General features: G+C 32.3%; 2 protein-coding genes across 2 annotated transcripts in view; one reads left to right on the top strand and one right to left on the bottom strand.

Moving 5' to 3' along the window:
• Positions 1,239–5,094, bottom strand: LOC105174792 (WD repeat-containing protein 25). Its single transcript, XM_011096984.2, has 4 exons — positions 4,782–5,094; positions 3,857–4,021; positions 2,761–3,245; positions 1,239–1,760 (listed from the first exon to the last, which is right to left on the bottom strand). The coding sequence occupies exons 1-4, from the start codon at positions 5,059–5,061 to the stop codon at positions 1,371–1,373; spliced, it is 1,320 nt and encodes a 439-aa protein (XP_011095286.1). The 5' UTR covers positions 5,062–5,094; the 3' UTR covers positions 1,239–1,370.
• The window catches only part of LOC105175130 (transcription factor bHLH123), a 2,646-nt gene continuing 2,197 nt past the window's right edge, over positions 18,190–18,638 (top strand). The window contains exon 1 of the mRNA XM_020698218.1: positions 18,190–18,629. Within this exon, the coding sequence (XP_020553877.1) occupies positions 18,279–18,629 (351 nt within the window). The 5' untranslated portion in view covers positions 18,190–18,278. The remainder of the gene's footprint in view (positions 18,630–18,638) is intronic.

The raw sequence follows: 18,638 nt of genomic DNA, 5'->3' as shown, positions 1-18,638 counted from the left end.
TGTCATGTCTCCCTTTGAATGAGTCCATGAAGAATGGGGAGGAAATTTGCATAATTGTGTTTTCTTTCAACTATCCTTTTGCCCCCACTCCCCTCTTCCTCATGGAGAGAAGTCTGATCAACATCTGCTCTGCTCTGCCCCCACAAACAAAATCCTTATTTAAAGCTCATACATAGTAGGTGTAGGTTACAAGTATCTAGACACAGGTCTATCTGTAAACCATAACCCTCTCTCTATATCTACCATTAATTACAAAATTTGTGGCTTCTTTTCTTTACTCAATTCTTCAGATATTATCCACACTTTCTCATCATTGAACAGTCACTCATCAATTGTCACTTGGAAACTAGTAGAATATTTCCTCAAATGCATAACCACACCATCATGGGGTCCAAGCAAACAGCTGTATTCTTGGACTAATCACTCCTTCCAATGTCCTTGTCTTCCCCCTAAATACAGAGGGGTTTGGTGGGAGTGTTGGGGATTTTAATGTTCCAGAAGCAAAAAAAAATCAAATGGGCACCAAAACAAATAGCACCTCAAGCCCAAATTTTTATTTCTGCATAGAGTCAAAACTCCAACTCAAGATGCTCCTAGAAAATGGGGTACTCAACAGTGGTAATGATGAATGGACCAGATGTGTTGCACTTTGACTGATCCAAGAATTTCGCTGGAAAATATGATTATACTGTTCATTCCAAACTTCCAGAATCATTCACTTCTGATTTGATTACAGTGGGACTTCATGAATGAATTTTGAGAGATAACAGATAATGATGCAAGGTTTTTGCAAGATTCTTCCGCCCAGTGTAGTTTTTAGGAACGATACAAGTACCATCATACTTATGGTAAAACTGAACATTCCAGAAACCAACAGAACCATTATACTTATGCGGAAACTGAACATTCCTGAAGCCAACGGAAACTATAAAAGTACATTCAGTAGCGATTGCAGGAATTTTCAGTTATCAGAAATGTCCAAGGTTAATAGATTCAAGACTTCTATAAAACCTTCACCTAACAAACCAATGGGGGATTGCAATTAAGATGAATCTACCATGACTTTTAGACTTTTCATACATAAAGACAAGCTCCGTTACTAATGCAACAGAGCTGTCGAGTCCCCTAACGGGAGCTAACACATGGTGAAGTATATAGCATTTTGAATAGAGGCAATAGCAGGACCTACTCAATGCATCGCACACCACATGCTTGGAAACTTAATACGCTTGCAGGTCTAGATAATAAACAACAGAAAAGTCGTATAACAGACTCATTCTACTACAAAGGAAACCTGAACTAATAAATGAACATGCCCTAAAAAGTGAAGATAATGTAACACACAGAAAATAGTTTCATTGTGAGACTTTCTAATTGATATTGCAGTCTTGGTGGAAAACAGACACTTCTCCGTTCCAACTACAACTAGCAACTACATTGGGCAAGGTAGGATGGAATACAACATCTATGCATGCTTGATTATATGCCTTAACTTTTTTTAGAAGCTTTGATGTTTTTGAGTTATAAAAGTAGATAAATCCATCAGAGGAGCCAGAGGCCAGTATCCTTCCGTCCAAACTGAAATTGCACTTGATAGGGAAACCATAAACACCATGACTTTCATATCTCTTGTACTTGTCAAGTTTGAATGGGGATCTGGTAGAGAATATGGCAATATAGTTTCCATTTGATTGTGCAATAAAGTATGGCTCCAGTGGGTGGCATCTGATGCAGGGGCATGTGTATGCTTCTGCATAGACCTGACAAGTAACAAGGTAGTTATAAAAATAGCAGAATCTGAAACATGAAATGCAGTATATCACCCGCAGCATTAAGCCAGAAAGAATGAACACGCAAGTTGCCATTGAAGATCATAAAAACTGAAAGGAACAAAAAGAGTCTTAGTCCTGACTGGTAGAAAATAAAGATTGACATATAAATACATGAACTTGAGATCATCAATGCCCAATTCTCATGAGAACGCCAGGAGAAATTTTGAACTTTATGGAGAAAATAGGCCAAACAGCTTCCCCCCATGTGTCTACAAGAGTACTGTAAATATACCAACCGTATCTTTCCAATCCCAGCGGTTATCATGGTGCACCTTAAACTAGGTTATTCAGTTCGGTAAACTGCACCAAATTTCAGTACACCATTCATACCGAATCGAATTAGCCAGTTTAGTTCGGTTATAGCCGAATTTTTTTCTGGTTCGGTTTGGTTGAAAACCGAATTTATATTAAAAAAGAACTGCCATTATATAATTTTTAAATCTGCCATTTTATGTTTTAAGTTTAAATTAAAAATAAATAGAAATTAAATTATAATATTAAATATAATTTATATATATTAATATATTTTGTAGAATTATATAGAATTATAATATATATATGTAATATAACTTTTAATAATTCGATAATTCAGTTGTTACGTTAAACCGAATTGGAATACTGGTAGCGACAGAATGTACCAATTTTTTTAAAAAAAAACAAGAAACTGAATCGAATTCTCGATTCGGTTTTCGTTACGAACCCAATTTTCTGTTCCGTCAGTTTTCCAATGGTTTACCAAACTTTGCACGCCCCTACCATAAACCATTTAATACTGTAAAATAATAATACCAAACTCTGTTAAGGCTGCTTACATTCTCCAAGGGAAAATCATCTACATGATAGTAATTTACTTTGTAATGTATTGATGAGTCCAAACAGAACAAGGAATAAGAAGAAGAGGAATTCATGCATAGAACCAGAAGTTCACCTGATTGGATAGTGGCACTTGTCGGGAAACATCCCAAACGATGATTGAATTTTCACTGAGGTTGCTTTTGGACACATCACTTGATGTGATTAAATTCCTGCCATCAACTGTGAACTCCACATCAAGGATTGACCCAAGACTTCGTACATATTCATGGACCACTGTGCCAGTCCTAGTATCCCACAGTTTAATCAGGCCTTTTGATCCTCCAGAAACGAAAAGATTGTAGTTGTCCGGACTAAACTTTACAACTTCTACAATTTGATCCTCCTTGAAAACCTGAGCCTCTATTCCTTTCTCAACATCAACCAATCTTGATGTGCAATCGTAACCACAAGAGAGCACAGACAATCCTTGCTGTGACCATTTCACATCTTTTACTGCTGCATGGTGATAATTTAATATACGTGCTCGTTTTTCTCCTCTACTCCATACGTTCCAAATGGAAACAGTATGATCCATTCCCGCAGATGCAAGAAGATGAGCTGCAAACTAACTTCATAGAATAGATAAAAAAATCATAGCATGATAAAAACAACAGATTCTATCAACAGGTGAACCTACTAATATATAAGAGACTTTAGTACTTGGCAACAATATTGACACGAGGAAGGAAAAATAAAATCAATCCTCAATAATAAATACTCATAAATTATACAGAAACACAATGCCAGCAGCAATACATTCGATCTAGACGAAAGTTCTAGCTTGTGTTGCCCTTCAGTTTTCAGTTTATCATACATCCTAAAAGCTTTCCTTCATGAACTGCTTCAAAGAACATCACTCAAGATAAAGATACTATTGCAGATCAAATGAGAAATATCAGACTTTCAATTAGAAGGCACAACTGCATCAGCGAATACAATTTTCCAGAAACAAGCGCAGAGAAGGATATGAGTTCAGCATATCAGAATAATAACTATTTTTTTCAAAGCATACAATGTCAGAATGTTTTCAAAACAAGAACTCTTATTTGATATATTAGTTCATTGTTTACAAGAAATTGAAGTCCCGATAGACTCAGAAGCAGAAATATTAGAAGTGGAACAATATCAGCATCCTTAAGTGAAATCTGTACGGCACATAAAGTACTTACCATGAGTTGTAGACCATTGCACACCATTGACAGGCTTAACGTGCCCATTGAGAGCTGAAGAAAGTGATCGAGGTGTTTGATTGGAGACTGCACTGCCCTTCATATGCTGCTTCAATGTTGTCAAAATACCATGCGGTACATCTGAATCTGAAAGGCTTCCCATGCCTGTAGAAAATTGATTGCCCTTAGAAAATCATGTAGCTGACAGTCACACTTTCTTTTTTCCTTTCAACAAAATGAAAGATGTGAAAATGTATGTAAAAGTTTAACTAAATCGTCAATCCAGCTCTGCATAACATATATTCTTGATGATAATAAAAGAAATAGCAGTAAGAATAAGAAAAATTGGAAAATAAAAGAAAGTAGGGGTGTAATATGACTATCGTGGACATACTCATCCATTATAAAAGCTTACACATCTACCATGCCAACACTAGTACAACAGACCATGGAAATCCCTAAAAAATTAGACACAGTGAAAATCGTTAACAGCTATTCTAGTAAGTACATTATACGTCTTTGTATGTGCACAATTTCTTCATTTACATACAAAACTTGATAGGATATCAAATAAAAAGTAAATCTTTTTACATGTGTTTCTCAATATTATTTTCAGGCCCTGATTCATATTAATCAGGCTTTATATATATTAAGTTCTAGCCGTTAAGATATTTGTGAGCTCCGTACATCTGTTCATCAAACACAAGTTCGAAACTTTATTAATTTAGGGCGAGTAGTTTCGCCCTCTTCAACATTCACGCCCATTGATCTGAACCCACAGCCATAACTATAAACTGTGCTTTCTGATTTGCGAAGAGAAAGAAAATTTCAGATTAGCTAGTAGCACCGAGTAAGAGGTGGCAAAAATGTGATGTATAGACATCAGAATTCAAAAAACAGAGAAAATTGGAGTAAACGAGTGAACCTGGTGATATATCGAAATCACCCGCGTTTGAGTCAGTTCGTGCCGACTCCATACCAAGGGCTGCTCTTTGTCGCTTAGATATGTATCGTCCGGGTATCGGAGCCTCGGTAGGGAGACTCGGAGGGAGATTAAGGGGCATCTGGATCGCACTCGCCATCGGTTTCTCGGGTCTGATCCGCTTGGGAGGAGGCACATATGGATTCGAGTGTCCGGATCCTCCGCCAGCATCGTCGTCGTCGTCGTCGGAAGCAGTTGCATACGCTTTGGAAAGAAGATCCATTCTGGTATGGCGCTCCGATTTTGAGCCACGATTTAATGTTTAAGCGATAATCGGCCCAAATCTCTGAGCCCACTACTGTATCCTAACTTGCTCCGGATAGGCCCATCTTTTAGTGGAGATAGTATATGGGCCCAAGACCAATAACTCCAAGCCCAGAAAGCTTGATTAAATAGGGGAAGAGTGAATAATATGTGTTAATATATAAAAGAAATTACTAACTACAAGCGGTGGAAAGTGGATCTGTGTAGGCCCACAGTCAGTAGGCCCAGCCCACTTATTCTAGTCCAGAGTCTATCGGTAAATACCTAACAAAGTAACACGTTTTATTTCAAAATTCAGTGAATGCATGAAACACGTTAATGATTCAAAAATGATGTCATTCCCAACGCAGCACACCGTTTGGCTAGTCGTTATTTCCTTAAAATCGTGCTTTTCTCGTAAGTGCCGATGTTATTTACAAATTTTTTACATTCTTTTTAACTTATATTTTTTATTCAAGTTTTTAGGTCTTTTAGCGAGAATTCTTTATATATTTATAATTTATTTATAAATAAGTACAAAAATATCAAACACGATATAATGAAATCCTTATTGTTGACGTGATATGATTAACATTATCAGATATTTTTTTTACACTTAATTCATATAAGACAAAATCTCTTCATAACGTAATTGGTGTTGCGCAGACTAAGTGTGTGGAGGAAGATTGATAACATGATGAATAGTTGTATGTACTTGATGCATAAAACATCCCACTCTCCAAGTCCATTCATAATGTCAATTATGAGATACATGTGTTAGTATCATGCATTTTTCTAGGATGAAATTATTGGTCTATTCATGATTTTCACTAATTAGCTAGGGCCATGTAGGGGAACTTTGATTAGCTAAATCTACAAGGCAATTAATTTGATTCATAAATGAATTACAAAAATTCTTTCTCACATCAAACTTGATCAAATCATATCTATCACTAACCAAATATGATATACTTGTTATGTAATTGATCACTTTCTTTATACTCCAATTACAAATAAATGTATTGCACTTGCCATATAATTTATTCAAATTTAACCGAATCAAGTCCAAACCAAATTCTTTCGATGCATTAGCGATGTTTTCTGTTACTATTAGTAGCTTTTAATAACAAATTAGGGTTTTACGAATGTTATACGCTCGATGTTAAGTAATATCTTGGTTAGTTAGATGATTGTCACATATTTTACTTTTTAAGCCTCATTATGCACGGTATTATCCATCTAACTTCATATGAGTTTCACGATTTTGTTTTGAAAAAACACCTAACTATGGAAAAAAGACCTTGGGTTTTATAAACTACTCAATCTCCTTATCTGCAACAAATATACCTACATCATTAGCCCCTAGACAAGGCGCTTGGAATGGGCACATGACCTTGTTCTAACAGACGGCGCTGAAACACGTGGTCAGAAACATATCGACGCCCTATTGCACGGAATATATTGTTCGCCCTGTCTTTGTATGAAACACACATTTTTATCTAAAAAAAGGCATTTTAATAGGACAAAATCGTACGACTCCTTCCTTATAGAATCAAAGCTAAAGCAAACAATACCTTGCTACAGGATGATTCGGCTAAAACCTCCTCCTTTTTGAGGCACTTTTTCAAAACAAAACCGTAAAGCTCATACAAAACTAAAGTGGAAAATAATGAAGGGGCGGATTAAGTCACAACCCACATAAAAAATTAAAGGTAAGAGACAATATGGGGTAAAATTCATCTTACCCCCCTGTGATTCCCAAAATGTTCAAATAGGCCTTTGTGATAAAAAAAAAAAAAAAAAAGAGTACTATATAACCCCTTTGTATTATTTAAAAAGATGCACACTGCCCCCTAGTGCATTTGAACATAAATCTTATGTTACAATGACAAAAATGCCCTTGTAAATCAACGGTTTATATTTGATCTGATCTAAATTTGTGACTCAAATTTAATCATGTTAATAGAAAATAAAAATATATTATTTTAATACAATGGCAATTATATATTTTAATATATAAATATGTATATATATAGGCAATTATATATTTTTAATATATAAATATGTTTATAACCATAAATTTGTATCTATATCTATATATTCTATATCTAGTTTTCTTCTCCTCCCATATCTCCGTCGTTCGACCACCTCTCAACGCGAACTTACCACTTTTGAAAAGTCTGTTTGACAGCAAGCATTTTGATACCCCATCCACTGCAAATATCCAATCCGTTGATGAGTTATCTCTATTTTTGTGCTAAAAAACACCTAACCGGCGCCTCCCATCTTCTATTGCTTTTTTTCTCTGCCATCCGACCATTTCTCTACACAAGCTTACCTTCGATAGAAAGTCCGTCCAACATCGAGTATTTTGATACCTCACCAGCCGGAAATCTTCAATCTTTTAGTGAGTTATATCTATTTTTATGCTAAAAAACTCTAACCCGCGCCCCCTTCTTCTATCGTTTTTTTCTCCATCGTCCGACCACCTCTTGACGGGGGTCTACCACTGTTAGAAAGCCCTTCCGACAATGAGATTTTGACATTCCACCCACCGCCAATCTCCCGTCCGTCGACGAGTCATCTCTATTTTTTTGCTTTATATTCTTTTAGGTTTCTTTATATATATATCATATAACTTAAATTATCTTTCTTTATACTATATTTTTAAAATATGTATAATTTAAAAATAAGGGTAGTCATTTAGAGTGAAAAAATTCTTACCTGGTCACATTTTTAGTGTGTGAGATATAATCTTAGAGGATAAGGGATAATATGTACCTTTTTAAATTACATAGAGGGTTGTATAATCTTTTTTTTTTATTGTTATTATTATTATTACAGAGGTCTATTTAAACATTTTAGGTATCAAATAAGATAATATGAATTTTACCCGAGAATCATCTATACATTTATTGCACAAAAACTAGTCGGATTTTATCCCGAAACTTTAAAATTTGGGAGATCAAATTGTCCAGATCTAATCGTTATTTATTTATTGAAGAAAAAGAAAAAACTTGACAAGATGTAAACCATTACATATCTCATCATTCTCGGAGGAAGGAAAGGAAATCATGTCTCACATCCAACCATTTGGTCAATTGGATTTAACCCAGAATTCCATAGAAATGGGCCCAACAATTGACCAAATTTCAGCACACCACATCAAAATACCTGGGATTCAAGAAGAAGAAGAAAACGACTAATTTTTATGATGACAAGAAATGTGCGATCTCACTCTAGTCAAATTACTTGTCTGACGCACACTGCTACACTCACCTCCGACTTCAAGAAAATTCAAAAACTAATAACTCAATTATGAGACTTATCACATGACTTGTCCCTTTATTTGAATATTGGATATGGGGTGTAAATGAGTAAAATAAGACTCTATTCAAACTCATAAATTAATTTTAAAATTTAAATTCAAATTTAATGAATATTATTATATTCAAACTCAAATACAGATCCATTAAGAAAATATAGACCCAATTTGGACAGTGTAGAGATTAAAGAAAAAAAAAATAAAAATCTACTTCGAAAAAGTTTATTATTATTTATTTTATGATTATTGATATATTGATTTATTGATCTAATTATGGATATATTGCTCGAATTCTAAATATTTTAAAAAAATATCTGAAATCCCAACATGATACATACTAAGTGAAAAATGAAAACATTAGACAGCAGATGACCTCCAGATAAGTCAATGTCCAACATCATTCCAGCTGATGATGCTTAATTCGAGGGTTGAAATAAATCAATCTATGACTCAACGAAGTGATATGTTGATCTATGATTATTTTTCTAAAAAGTCACATCCAATCCCATCAAGATATCAATAATCACTTAATGATTCTATTCTAGGATCAATAAAGTGGAACAAATTAGATACCTATGTATTTGGTGTCAATTTGCACAAAAATCTGCAATTTTGCATTAAAAATCTTAAGTATAACATTTTTCTTTCAATTACTTAGATTTATCTTTGTGTTATGACTAGTAATCAATAATAAAAATACTACTAACCAATATTTAAACATTTAATGATAAATAAATTTATCAGCAAATATTAATAATTGATGGGGACTAGGCTAACCCTATTAAAAAATTCGAGTATAACTACTGTTACAATTGAATAACTGAATCCACCAAGATAGGTGAGTTCAGTTATCGGCAAGAAGGAGCCCAATCGAGGGGATTAGGGATTTAGAACAGGCAGTGGTTTCAAGCGATGGTGCTTCAAATTGAACCTTGATGGCATCGACTTGAGATGCCGTGGGCTTTAAATGACGATGGTGCTTCCAAGTGACTTCAAATTTTAATCCATCGATGAAGGGTTACATTAATCCAAACTTCAATCAATAATATAATGCAAAACTTTAATACAAAATCCCTTAAAAAATTATAATAAATTAACATAAAGTAAGAAAGAAACAAGCAATCACAAATTTAATAAACTGGTGATGATGATGATGATGGGCAGGGTCTCGGTGGCCGGAATGTAGGCGGTGCGCGCCTTTTACATACTTTGAGCTGGTTGACCCCTAATTTAAAAAATGAGTGATGGGTGGATGGCCATGGAATTGGGAAAACTCTCAACAAAGTGGACTAGGAAAAAGTCATAGTACTCTGTACTTCCCCACCCACCCCTACACCTACACCTACCCCATCCTTCCCTATAAAATCTGTACTCTGTTCTTTTTTCCTGGTTCTTAACATATTTCAAGTGTGTGAGTGAGTGTGACATGTTTCCCCTTACAAGATTGAAAAATCTGCAGGGACCATGACTTCTTGTTGAAATATTCCTTCCCTTGTCTCCTTTGTCATCTTCTACACCTCAACCTTCTCTCATCATTACGTCATTTTCATTACAACATTAACATATATGAATATGACTATGTTGAAATTAAATTGATTACTTCCCCTCGATGATCAAATCCTAGGTATGTGGGGGAGATTGGAACTTTGTGTTGGTTTCAAATCATGCCTTTTTATTGTGGGACGTTTGATTCATGATTAAGTGTGTGGTTTTGGGGCTTAGGTGTTTATACATTCCTTAAGATTTCTAATTATTTGGATTTTTGTACAATGCATTTTGACAGCGGGTTAAATGCAATTTACCCTCTATAATATATTGTATGAAAAAATATTTTTATGCAAAAAAAATAATAAATTATTTTTCTATATTTCAGAAAATGAAGCAAATTACCCCCTATTTTTTAAAGGATAATTAGCTTCATTTTTTAAAACACGATCGGCTAATTTCTCATATTATAAAAGAATAAATTGTATTTTTTCCTTTTGGTGGCATCGACATTAGTCATCTAATCAACTCATTAATCTTTTTACTGGAATTTTATGACGTTGATCTGTTCATATAATTTTTACATAAGTGATATTATATTATGCATAAGTAAAGTATATTTCGAGATATATGGCTTCTTTTTCTTTTCTTTAATCAAAATTACGCCATTAATTATATTGATGTCTTAAAAAAATAAAAAAAATATATCGATTTAATCTATACATCAATATAGAGAAGAACAATGAAATAAATTAAAATAAACTCACATAAGGTGAAACGAATACCAACATGTCCGATAGGACTCGAACATATGATCTCGAATTTGTTAGTGAAACCTCAACCTTAATGATTAAGTCAAAAAAAAATAGACAACAAGGAATAGAAAATACAATATTAATTTGAAATAGTTTAATCGAATTAGCACTTCAATTTTGTTGCCAAATCACTTCCCTATTTGGGAAATAGTGACAGGTGATAAGTAATGATACCTTAAACCTAATGGTTTTGGGCATACATGAAACATGATATCTATTAATGTTAGGCTCTTTATGAACATATAGTGATGCAACCAAGACAAAATAAAACCATGATTAAGGTTGTTTAATATGAAGGAAAAGCAAACGCAAATGCAAATGCAGGCGAAAGGAAATGAGTAGAGACAGACAGCAACAGGAGATTTGATTCACGCCCAAGTTATGTTTAATTAAAGCTGTTAACATGTGCGCATGATTGGACGCTGGGAGGAAACCTAGTATTCAGGAAATTAACCTACTTGATTACAAATTTCCAACCATCATTACACTTCAAAATTATAGTGATAACCCAATGTCTTAAAAGGCCTCGCTTGTTAATTTTCTATGTATGTTTTTGCCTTTACATTTTTATTTTATTTAAAAAATAATAATATAATTTCTCTATATAGTTTCTTTTGTTCATTACATTTTTCTTGAAAACCCTTTTTTTGTGTTTTTTAGTCTCAAATTTTTTATGGTAAGGAAATACTAATATAATTAATTTAGCTCGTTTTTTATTTATAACAATCTGTTTTGAGTTTTTGCCTTCGATTTTATTTCACAATCTTTCTTATTATAATTAGCTTATTAACATCATGTTTTTTTTTAGTTGTAGAATCGATATTACATGATTATATCAATAATTTAATAAAGTGAGTTATGCATACAAAAGGTTCTATCAATTCTCAATATAATAAAGAATTATGAAATAAATTCATATAAAAAAAAGATAAATACTAATACGTTCCATAAAACTTAAATCCATAACCTCAAATTTATTCATAAAATTTTAACTTTAACCAGCAAGTTTCGACATCGACATCACATCGTGGCCTATATTTATTGAAACTTATAAATATGATGCCCTACCTCTTGAGATACAACTGATACATGGGGGCATCTTTTTGCATTATGATCTTTTGAACATACATGATTAATTTAATATTTTTTTATAAGTTTAATGAAAAAAATCACGATTGGCTTGATCCTCTCATCACTTCACGTTCTGATATTATCTGTAACATCTAAAGTTATCAGTATAGGTATGACATGAAAAAGTTCTAACAAAGATTATATTAATAACTAATTTAATTAATGTCACGAAAAGATCATACTACTAATTAACTTAATTATGTATGATACGCAACAATAAAATTATAACATAGCATTCTTAATATATAATGTACCATCCTTTAGGTACTAGACTTTGACGTGTACAACTTACGATTAATATAACAAAACTTATCATTACAACATTTATGCTTACGGGGTTAGATGGTAAACATCATGGAAAAGAAGAATCTGCCCGTCCAGAACAACAAATTGTAAAAATAACACTGAAATCTGTATGCTTTTTACCCAAGTTTGATTCGCGTTGAAAATCGATGTCTCCTAATGGTAATTTTCATTCGATCCTCAGAAAAAAAAGAAAAAAAAAAAAGAAGGGAGGTTTTTAGGCTTGTTGGGTAATCATCAACTAAGATTTTTTAATACAAGTTACAAAGTAACAAATGTTGTACCACTAAATAAAGTGGTTGGATGTACTTTTATAGGGAGAATTGGGACCACTTTTCAAGTCCACTTGGCATAATCCTATGTAATTCGATGTAAGATAATCAATGATTCACGAGTCAGACTGAGTCGAGTAAAACCCAACCCAAATAAGAAACGCATAATCTCCAGGTAAAAATAAAAATTTTATCTGTACGTAGGGAATATTTTGTTTCATTTTCATTCTTAATATGATATATCCCATCAAAGGAACTCAAATTTATGAGATCTATTGATTATATTTTCTTTCATAGGCCCAAAATTTATTACGTAGATCTAAATATTTGTTGGCATATTTCTATAAATATCGATATTCTTTTCGACTTGATTCGTTATAACTTAAAAATAAAAATTGCAACGAGTTTCATATTTTTAAGTATTCATCTTTACTTTAATTTAAATGAACTCTTAACGTGATTGACCAACCCAAATACAACTTGGACCCAAAGAATACGAACATTTTTGTAAAATACAATTTGGCAAAAGTGAAAAAAGAGGAGGGATGGGAGGTGTGAAGTGTGAACATAGGAGAGTGAGACTAATGAGTAATTAGAAAAACAAAGGGCAGGAAATGATGATGGGATTGAGGAAATGATTAGGAAGAGGAATGTTTGGCGTTACAGTTACAGACAGACCGTCACTTTCAGGCTCTGACTCTTAGGTCTGGTTTGGGGCCCACCCACCCGCACGCGCAGCAGCTTACTCTCGTTGACTTGTGCTGTTTCAATTCAATTTCTTCCTTATCTCAACCACCAAAAATTATTTAATTAAAAAATGATAAGGAAAATAGAGTCAGAAATTATGCCGACGGAGGCACAATTCCGTCCTGCCCACCGCCACCTCTCCCCCCACTCACTCTCTTGCCTTTTCCTTATGATTTTTTTATATATTATTAAATTATATATCGATCATTTGGTTGTTGGTGGAAAATGAATTCACCCCTTTGATTATTTTAGGTCTTGTAAAGCTGAATCTTCCATCATTAATAGTATCAAATAATTTCGAGATGAATGCGTTTTTCGGTTGCCCAAATTTTGACCTGTAGTTGAATTATTTAAGAGATAATTACACCATCAACCCTTAAATTTGTGTGTTGTTAAATGTAATTTTTTTATGATTTGAAATTATATCATGATACTTCTGATATTAATTGTTTTTATTAGAAAAATAGATATTCATTGTAAAGTTTATAAAATTTGTTGATATAAGTGAAATTACAAAAATTAAATGAAAATTTATATTTATTGTTAATTGACTTATATAAATTTATTTTTCAGTAATAAATTTCATTGTAAAGTAGTTTTTTTACTGATTTACAGCATTCTAGCTAGCATCAGTAGAAAACCAAAATCAATGAATAGTGAATTGCCCCAAATAAAGTGCCAAATTTTGTTAAGGTGAAATAGGTTTAGCTCATCATTACGCTATTTTCTTTTCTTTTTTTTCTTTTGCAGATGGCAAATGTATGATTATATATATCAAAATATTTGTTTAATACATGAATATATATAACTAAAAATAACGAAATAAATTATAATAAACTCATTTCAAGTAAGCTTACATTGATGGGAAGGTTCGGCACCTTGATATCAGCTCTTCGCAGTGACCTCGAATTTATTCATACAACTCCAATCGTAACCACTAAAAAAGACATTATTGCTATCAGCATATTATTTCAACTGGGTACAAATTAAATAACCATTTGTGGAAATTAACTATAATATATATATATATATATAGATATAATGATGTTGGTGAAATTAGGCACCAAAGGTTTTGCTCTATTCTCCGGCAACACATTGCAAGTTGTGTGCGGCCTAAAAACGGAGCTGAATTAAATCTGGGTGCATGCCTCGATATTAATCCACCTGCATCACCCATAATTAATTCATTCACTTTAATTAATCATTTCTTTGATTAATTATTTATATGTATAATAATACATGGTGCTAAATTTAAATCATTTGACATTAATCATGTACATAGAGCCTACCTGTCAATTAAAATCAAGATATACATATAATGAATTAAAATATTATTGCAATATTATAGCCACTCATGTAAAATACACATGAAAGCCCAAGTAGAAATGATGTAGAATTATGAGATTGTTTCGTCTAAAAATACACATACATGGCCATCATAATGTAATCAAAATACGCATACATACACGATGATTGCTAGCATATATTTTCAACATTCCAAATCATAAAAATCCGAGGATGTATGTATATATGTACTTGATGGATGTAGCGATCCTTGTACGTACGTTATCAATGATGGTGGGCGTATATTTAATTTTGAGAAATACAGCAGAAGAAATTAATTCATTGTAAGATGATTAGAATGGTACGTAATTAATCAGATCAAAGAAATACATATACACGTGGTAGGGCGTGAGTGGACCATTAAATTCCATGTCCGATGATGATGACGGATGGATGATGGTCCTCCTCCTAGATAAAGTGCTGTTTGGAGGGGGCACAAGTTGCATCCATGTACTGATGACAAATATTGAAACCCTATTATATATGTATGTGTGTGTAGTTGTTTATGTTTAATTCCACACACACAACACACAAACAACTGGTGTGGTATGTGATTTAGATGATGGGGTTTCTGAATTCAATGTGGTGGGATTAGTCACTGACATTGACTCCCCCACTATATATTTCATCATAATTAATCGCCACATTTCCCTTCTTCCTCATCAATTCTCAACATCTAATCTTAATTTTTAATTTCAATTGCATATCAAATTATATATTAATTACCTTAAATTTATTGTTATTAATTAAATCCTGGAGCGTGCTAAGTATATATATAAGATACTATTAATTTGTTTTTTAATGATTTTCTTTTGAATCAATATATATCTCATTTAAAAATATATTAATTAATAATTTAACATTTATAACTTTTAATTGTTTTACGGTGCAAAAAATATATATTTTAAAGTTTATCTTTTTAAGGTGATTTTTAGTGCTTTAAAAAAAAACAATAGATTGATATGCTTAAATCAATAATCATATTTACAATATTTAGTAAGCAATGCATTAATAATTTTAAATTAATTAATAAATTTAAAGTTTTCCTTTTCGTAATATATCGAATAACTAATACATTATATGACTGCGATAAGTAGACAAATTACATCAATTTAATAAATAATTAAGGAGGAAAATTAGTATTTTTAGTCCCATAAATTAGGCCAGTGACACTTTTGGTCTCATTCATTACGGGATTAATACTTTTAGTCTCATAATTTATAAAAGTTAGCATTTTTTATCTTCATGCACTTTTTCATCTACAATTTAACAATATATATCATGTACCTAACACGTTGCCGATAAGTATTTTGGTTAGAAGAAAAATTGGCCCTTTTTTCAATAGTAACATATGAGTGCTTCATTTGACCTACTTGATTCACTTGTAGAAGATATGATTCTTTGTGTTGTTTCTACTTGGTTTCAACTTATAGAAATATGAGAAATATATGATTCAATTTTTGTGAGAGAAAAGAGAAATCTCTACGTTTTTTGCCCTAATTTCCTTCAATATTTATTTTTTTCCCTCAAATATAGCATTATATTTTTCTCCAGAAATGGTCCCAAGTTGGAAAATAATCAATTTTCTCTCCAATAAAAAATACTACGATCACATGTTAGGCATGTGCTCTACACCTTAAGTTGTAGACAAAGACCAAATATCCTAATTTTTGTAAGTCATCAGATTAAAAATGCTAAGCCCATAATGAATGGAACCAAAAGTGAAACTGGCCTAACTTATGGGACCAAAAATATTATTTTCCAAACTAAGGACAAACAAATTGAAATAATTCATATAAAGTGAGGTAAATACCCGCACATCCGGTAGTACTCAAACCCATGACCTAAAACTTGATCTGTGAATCTCAATCTTAACCTTAATTAACCACTAAGTTAAGACATTATTGGTCAACAAATTTAAAGTTAAACCAAAAACAACACACTACTATTAAAATATCTAACATTTTTTACAATTTCAAACTCACAATCTCAGTTATTTCTAGTGTTAAAGGAATTATAGATGTACATACAATTTTATGTATGTTATTAAGTCAAAAGTAATTAATCAATTACATATATAGGATGTGGAATACATTTGTGCATGGTTGTTGGTCTTAAAATAGAGTGTGAACTAATTGTGAAATTGCAGTTGCCATAGGCCCCTAGCTACTTATGATTATCTTTATCTGTCCACACCAGGTTTAACATGTAATTTTTTTTTATTTTTTATTTTATGCGTTTTGAGGTGAAAATTATATTTTTATTAATTAATATCTTAATAAATTGAACAATCCATTAATATTTTATCAAATCCATCATAATAATAAAATAAATTCGCACACATTTGGTGTAACTCAAAATCATGGATGATCTAAAAAATGGAGAGACATGTCAAGTATTTGTCAACGAATTAATGAATTTCTACTCCTACAACATTAATTAGCTTAGCATTTTGATTAATTGTAAACCGTGATAATTAATAGAGATAGCTTACAAACTCTCAAGAGTTACTTATTATTATTTTTTATTAATCAGTTAATAAGAAAAGTGTTTAATTGTTAGGTTATACCACTGCAAAAAATATATATATACCGACGGAAAAAATGATAATTTTAATATTGTCAATCATTATATATACATATTTAATAACAAAAAAATTTATGCTTGTCACAATAATAATATGAATAGATTGATACTAAATACAATTGGTAATGCATATATAATTATTTAAAAAATATGATTTTTTATTATTATTAATTATTATAGTTAAAAGTAAAAAATTCTAGCGAATATTAATTAACTAGGCTACGCGATGATTATGAATCATTATATTTGCAAGCGATGCCAAAATATTTGTCACAACTAAAATCTATGACAAATATTTTGGCCATAGATAAAATCATAGCGAAATTTAATTAACCGTGGTCGCACCGATTTTGTTTGATCGTTGTAGATATTATTGATTTACAAGATGAGTTATAGTATAAAGAATAATTAATTTTTTATAATGAGTGGCAATCTAGTGACAATAAATTATTGTTATATTGTGTTGTCATTAAATTTATAATTATAGATGTGCCCTAATTACATAGCGACAAAAAAAAAATATTATCACCTAATATATACTTTTTATGAAAATTTAAAATCGTAACTTAATATTTTATCACTAATATTATATTTCATTGTAGTGTACATTATTGTTAATTATTGTCATAATCTTATATATAAGGTTATCTGTGACGTGTAAGCTTTTGTCTCGTAACGTCAATGGTATGTTGACTGGACACTGTCTAAGAAAGCTTATTTCTCACGGTTACCTTTTTCAATTTTCAAACTACTGATGCAATTATAATTTTGTGGTAGATAAATAAGAGAATAAAAGCACTGCCTGGAACGACAAAGACCAATAAAGAAAAAAAAATCCATCTCTCTGTTTCAAATTTATTATTTTTTATAATTTCTTAAATTATTTTTAATTAACATAATTATATAACAAAAGGTTATGTAAAGAGGCTGTTTTATTTATTTATTTATAATTGGCTGGGCAGGGAATTTGCTTTCAAGATGACTTTGTCCTTCCTTTGTCAAATCACTGTGTCAAAAAGTCAACCACGAATTCTGGTGATTAAATTTTTTTGACTACTATAAATACTGCGATGCAGCAAATCGGTCTCATTTCAATTTTCATAAAAATTCAAGACCCCTAATTAGCCCATCGAGAAAGAAAATTAGAGTCTTCAAGCACAAGCACCTGATCATCAGGAAGTTGATAGCCATGGCGGATGAATTCCAGGTGGGAAGTGGGAACTGGTGGGATACATCAAGAACCAGATTTGATGCTGGAACTACACCACCAGCTTCCATTTCTACAACGTTGAATGCCATAGCAAGCTTCGGATGGACAGAAATGGAGGACATGAAATCCCGGTCGTCCATGGATTCTGGGCCGGCTACCGGTGGCTCCCTGGTCTTGCAAGGCGGCCATGATCAGTCCTCTGCCGCTGCTACAGGCGGCGGTTTGGGCAACCTCAATATGCAGATGGTGGGGTTAGGCCTTTCTTCTCAGGGCATGGACTGGAACCAACCTCTATTGTTAGTCTGTTTCGAGTTTTCTGATGAATGTTTTTTTTTTTTT

This window comes from Sesamum indicum, linkage group LG12 (assembly GCF_000512975.1).
Source record: "Sesamum indicum cultivar Zhongzhi No. 13 linkage group LG12, S_indicum_v1.0, whole genome shotgun sequence".
Taxonomy (NCBI): domain Eukaryota; kingdom Viridiplantae; phylum Streptophyta; class Magnoliopsida; order Lamiales; family Pedaliaceae; genus Sesamum; species Sesamum indicum.
The sequence above is the reverse complement of the archived record's forward strand: the minus strand, read 5'-3'. Positions and strand labels throughout refer to the sequence as shown.

Excerpts from the sequence above, each read along its gene's own strand:
- LOC105174792 (XM_011096984.2), bottom strand. The coding sequence starts at position 5,061 with ATGGATCTTCTTTCCAAAGCGTATGCAACTGCTTCCGACGACGACGAC. Across the intron at positions 4,022-4,781 it reads TGATTTCGATATATCACCAG|GCATGGGAAGCCTTTCAGAT; the intron begins GTTCACTCGTTT and ends AATTTTCTACAG. Across the intron at positions 1,761-2,760 it reads AAGTGCCACTATCCAATCAG|GTCTATGCAGAAGCATACAC; the intron begins GTGAACTTCTGG and ends GTTACTTGTCAG.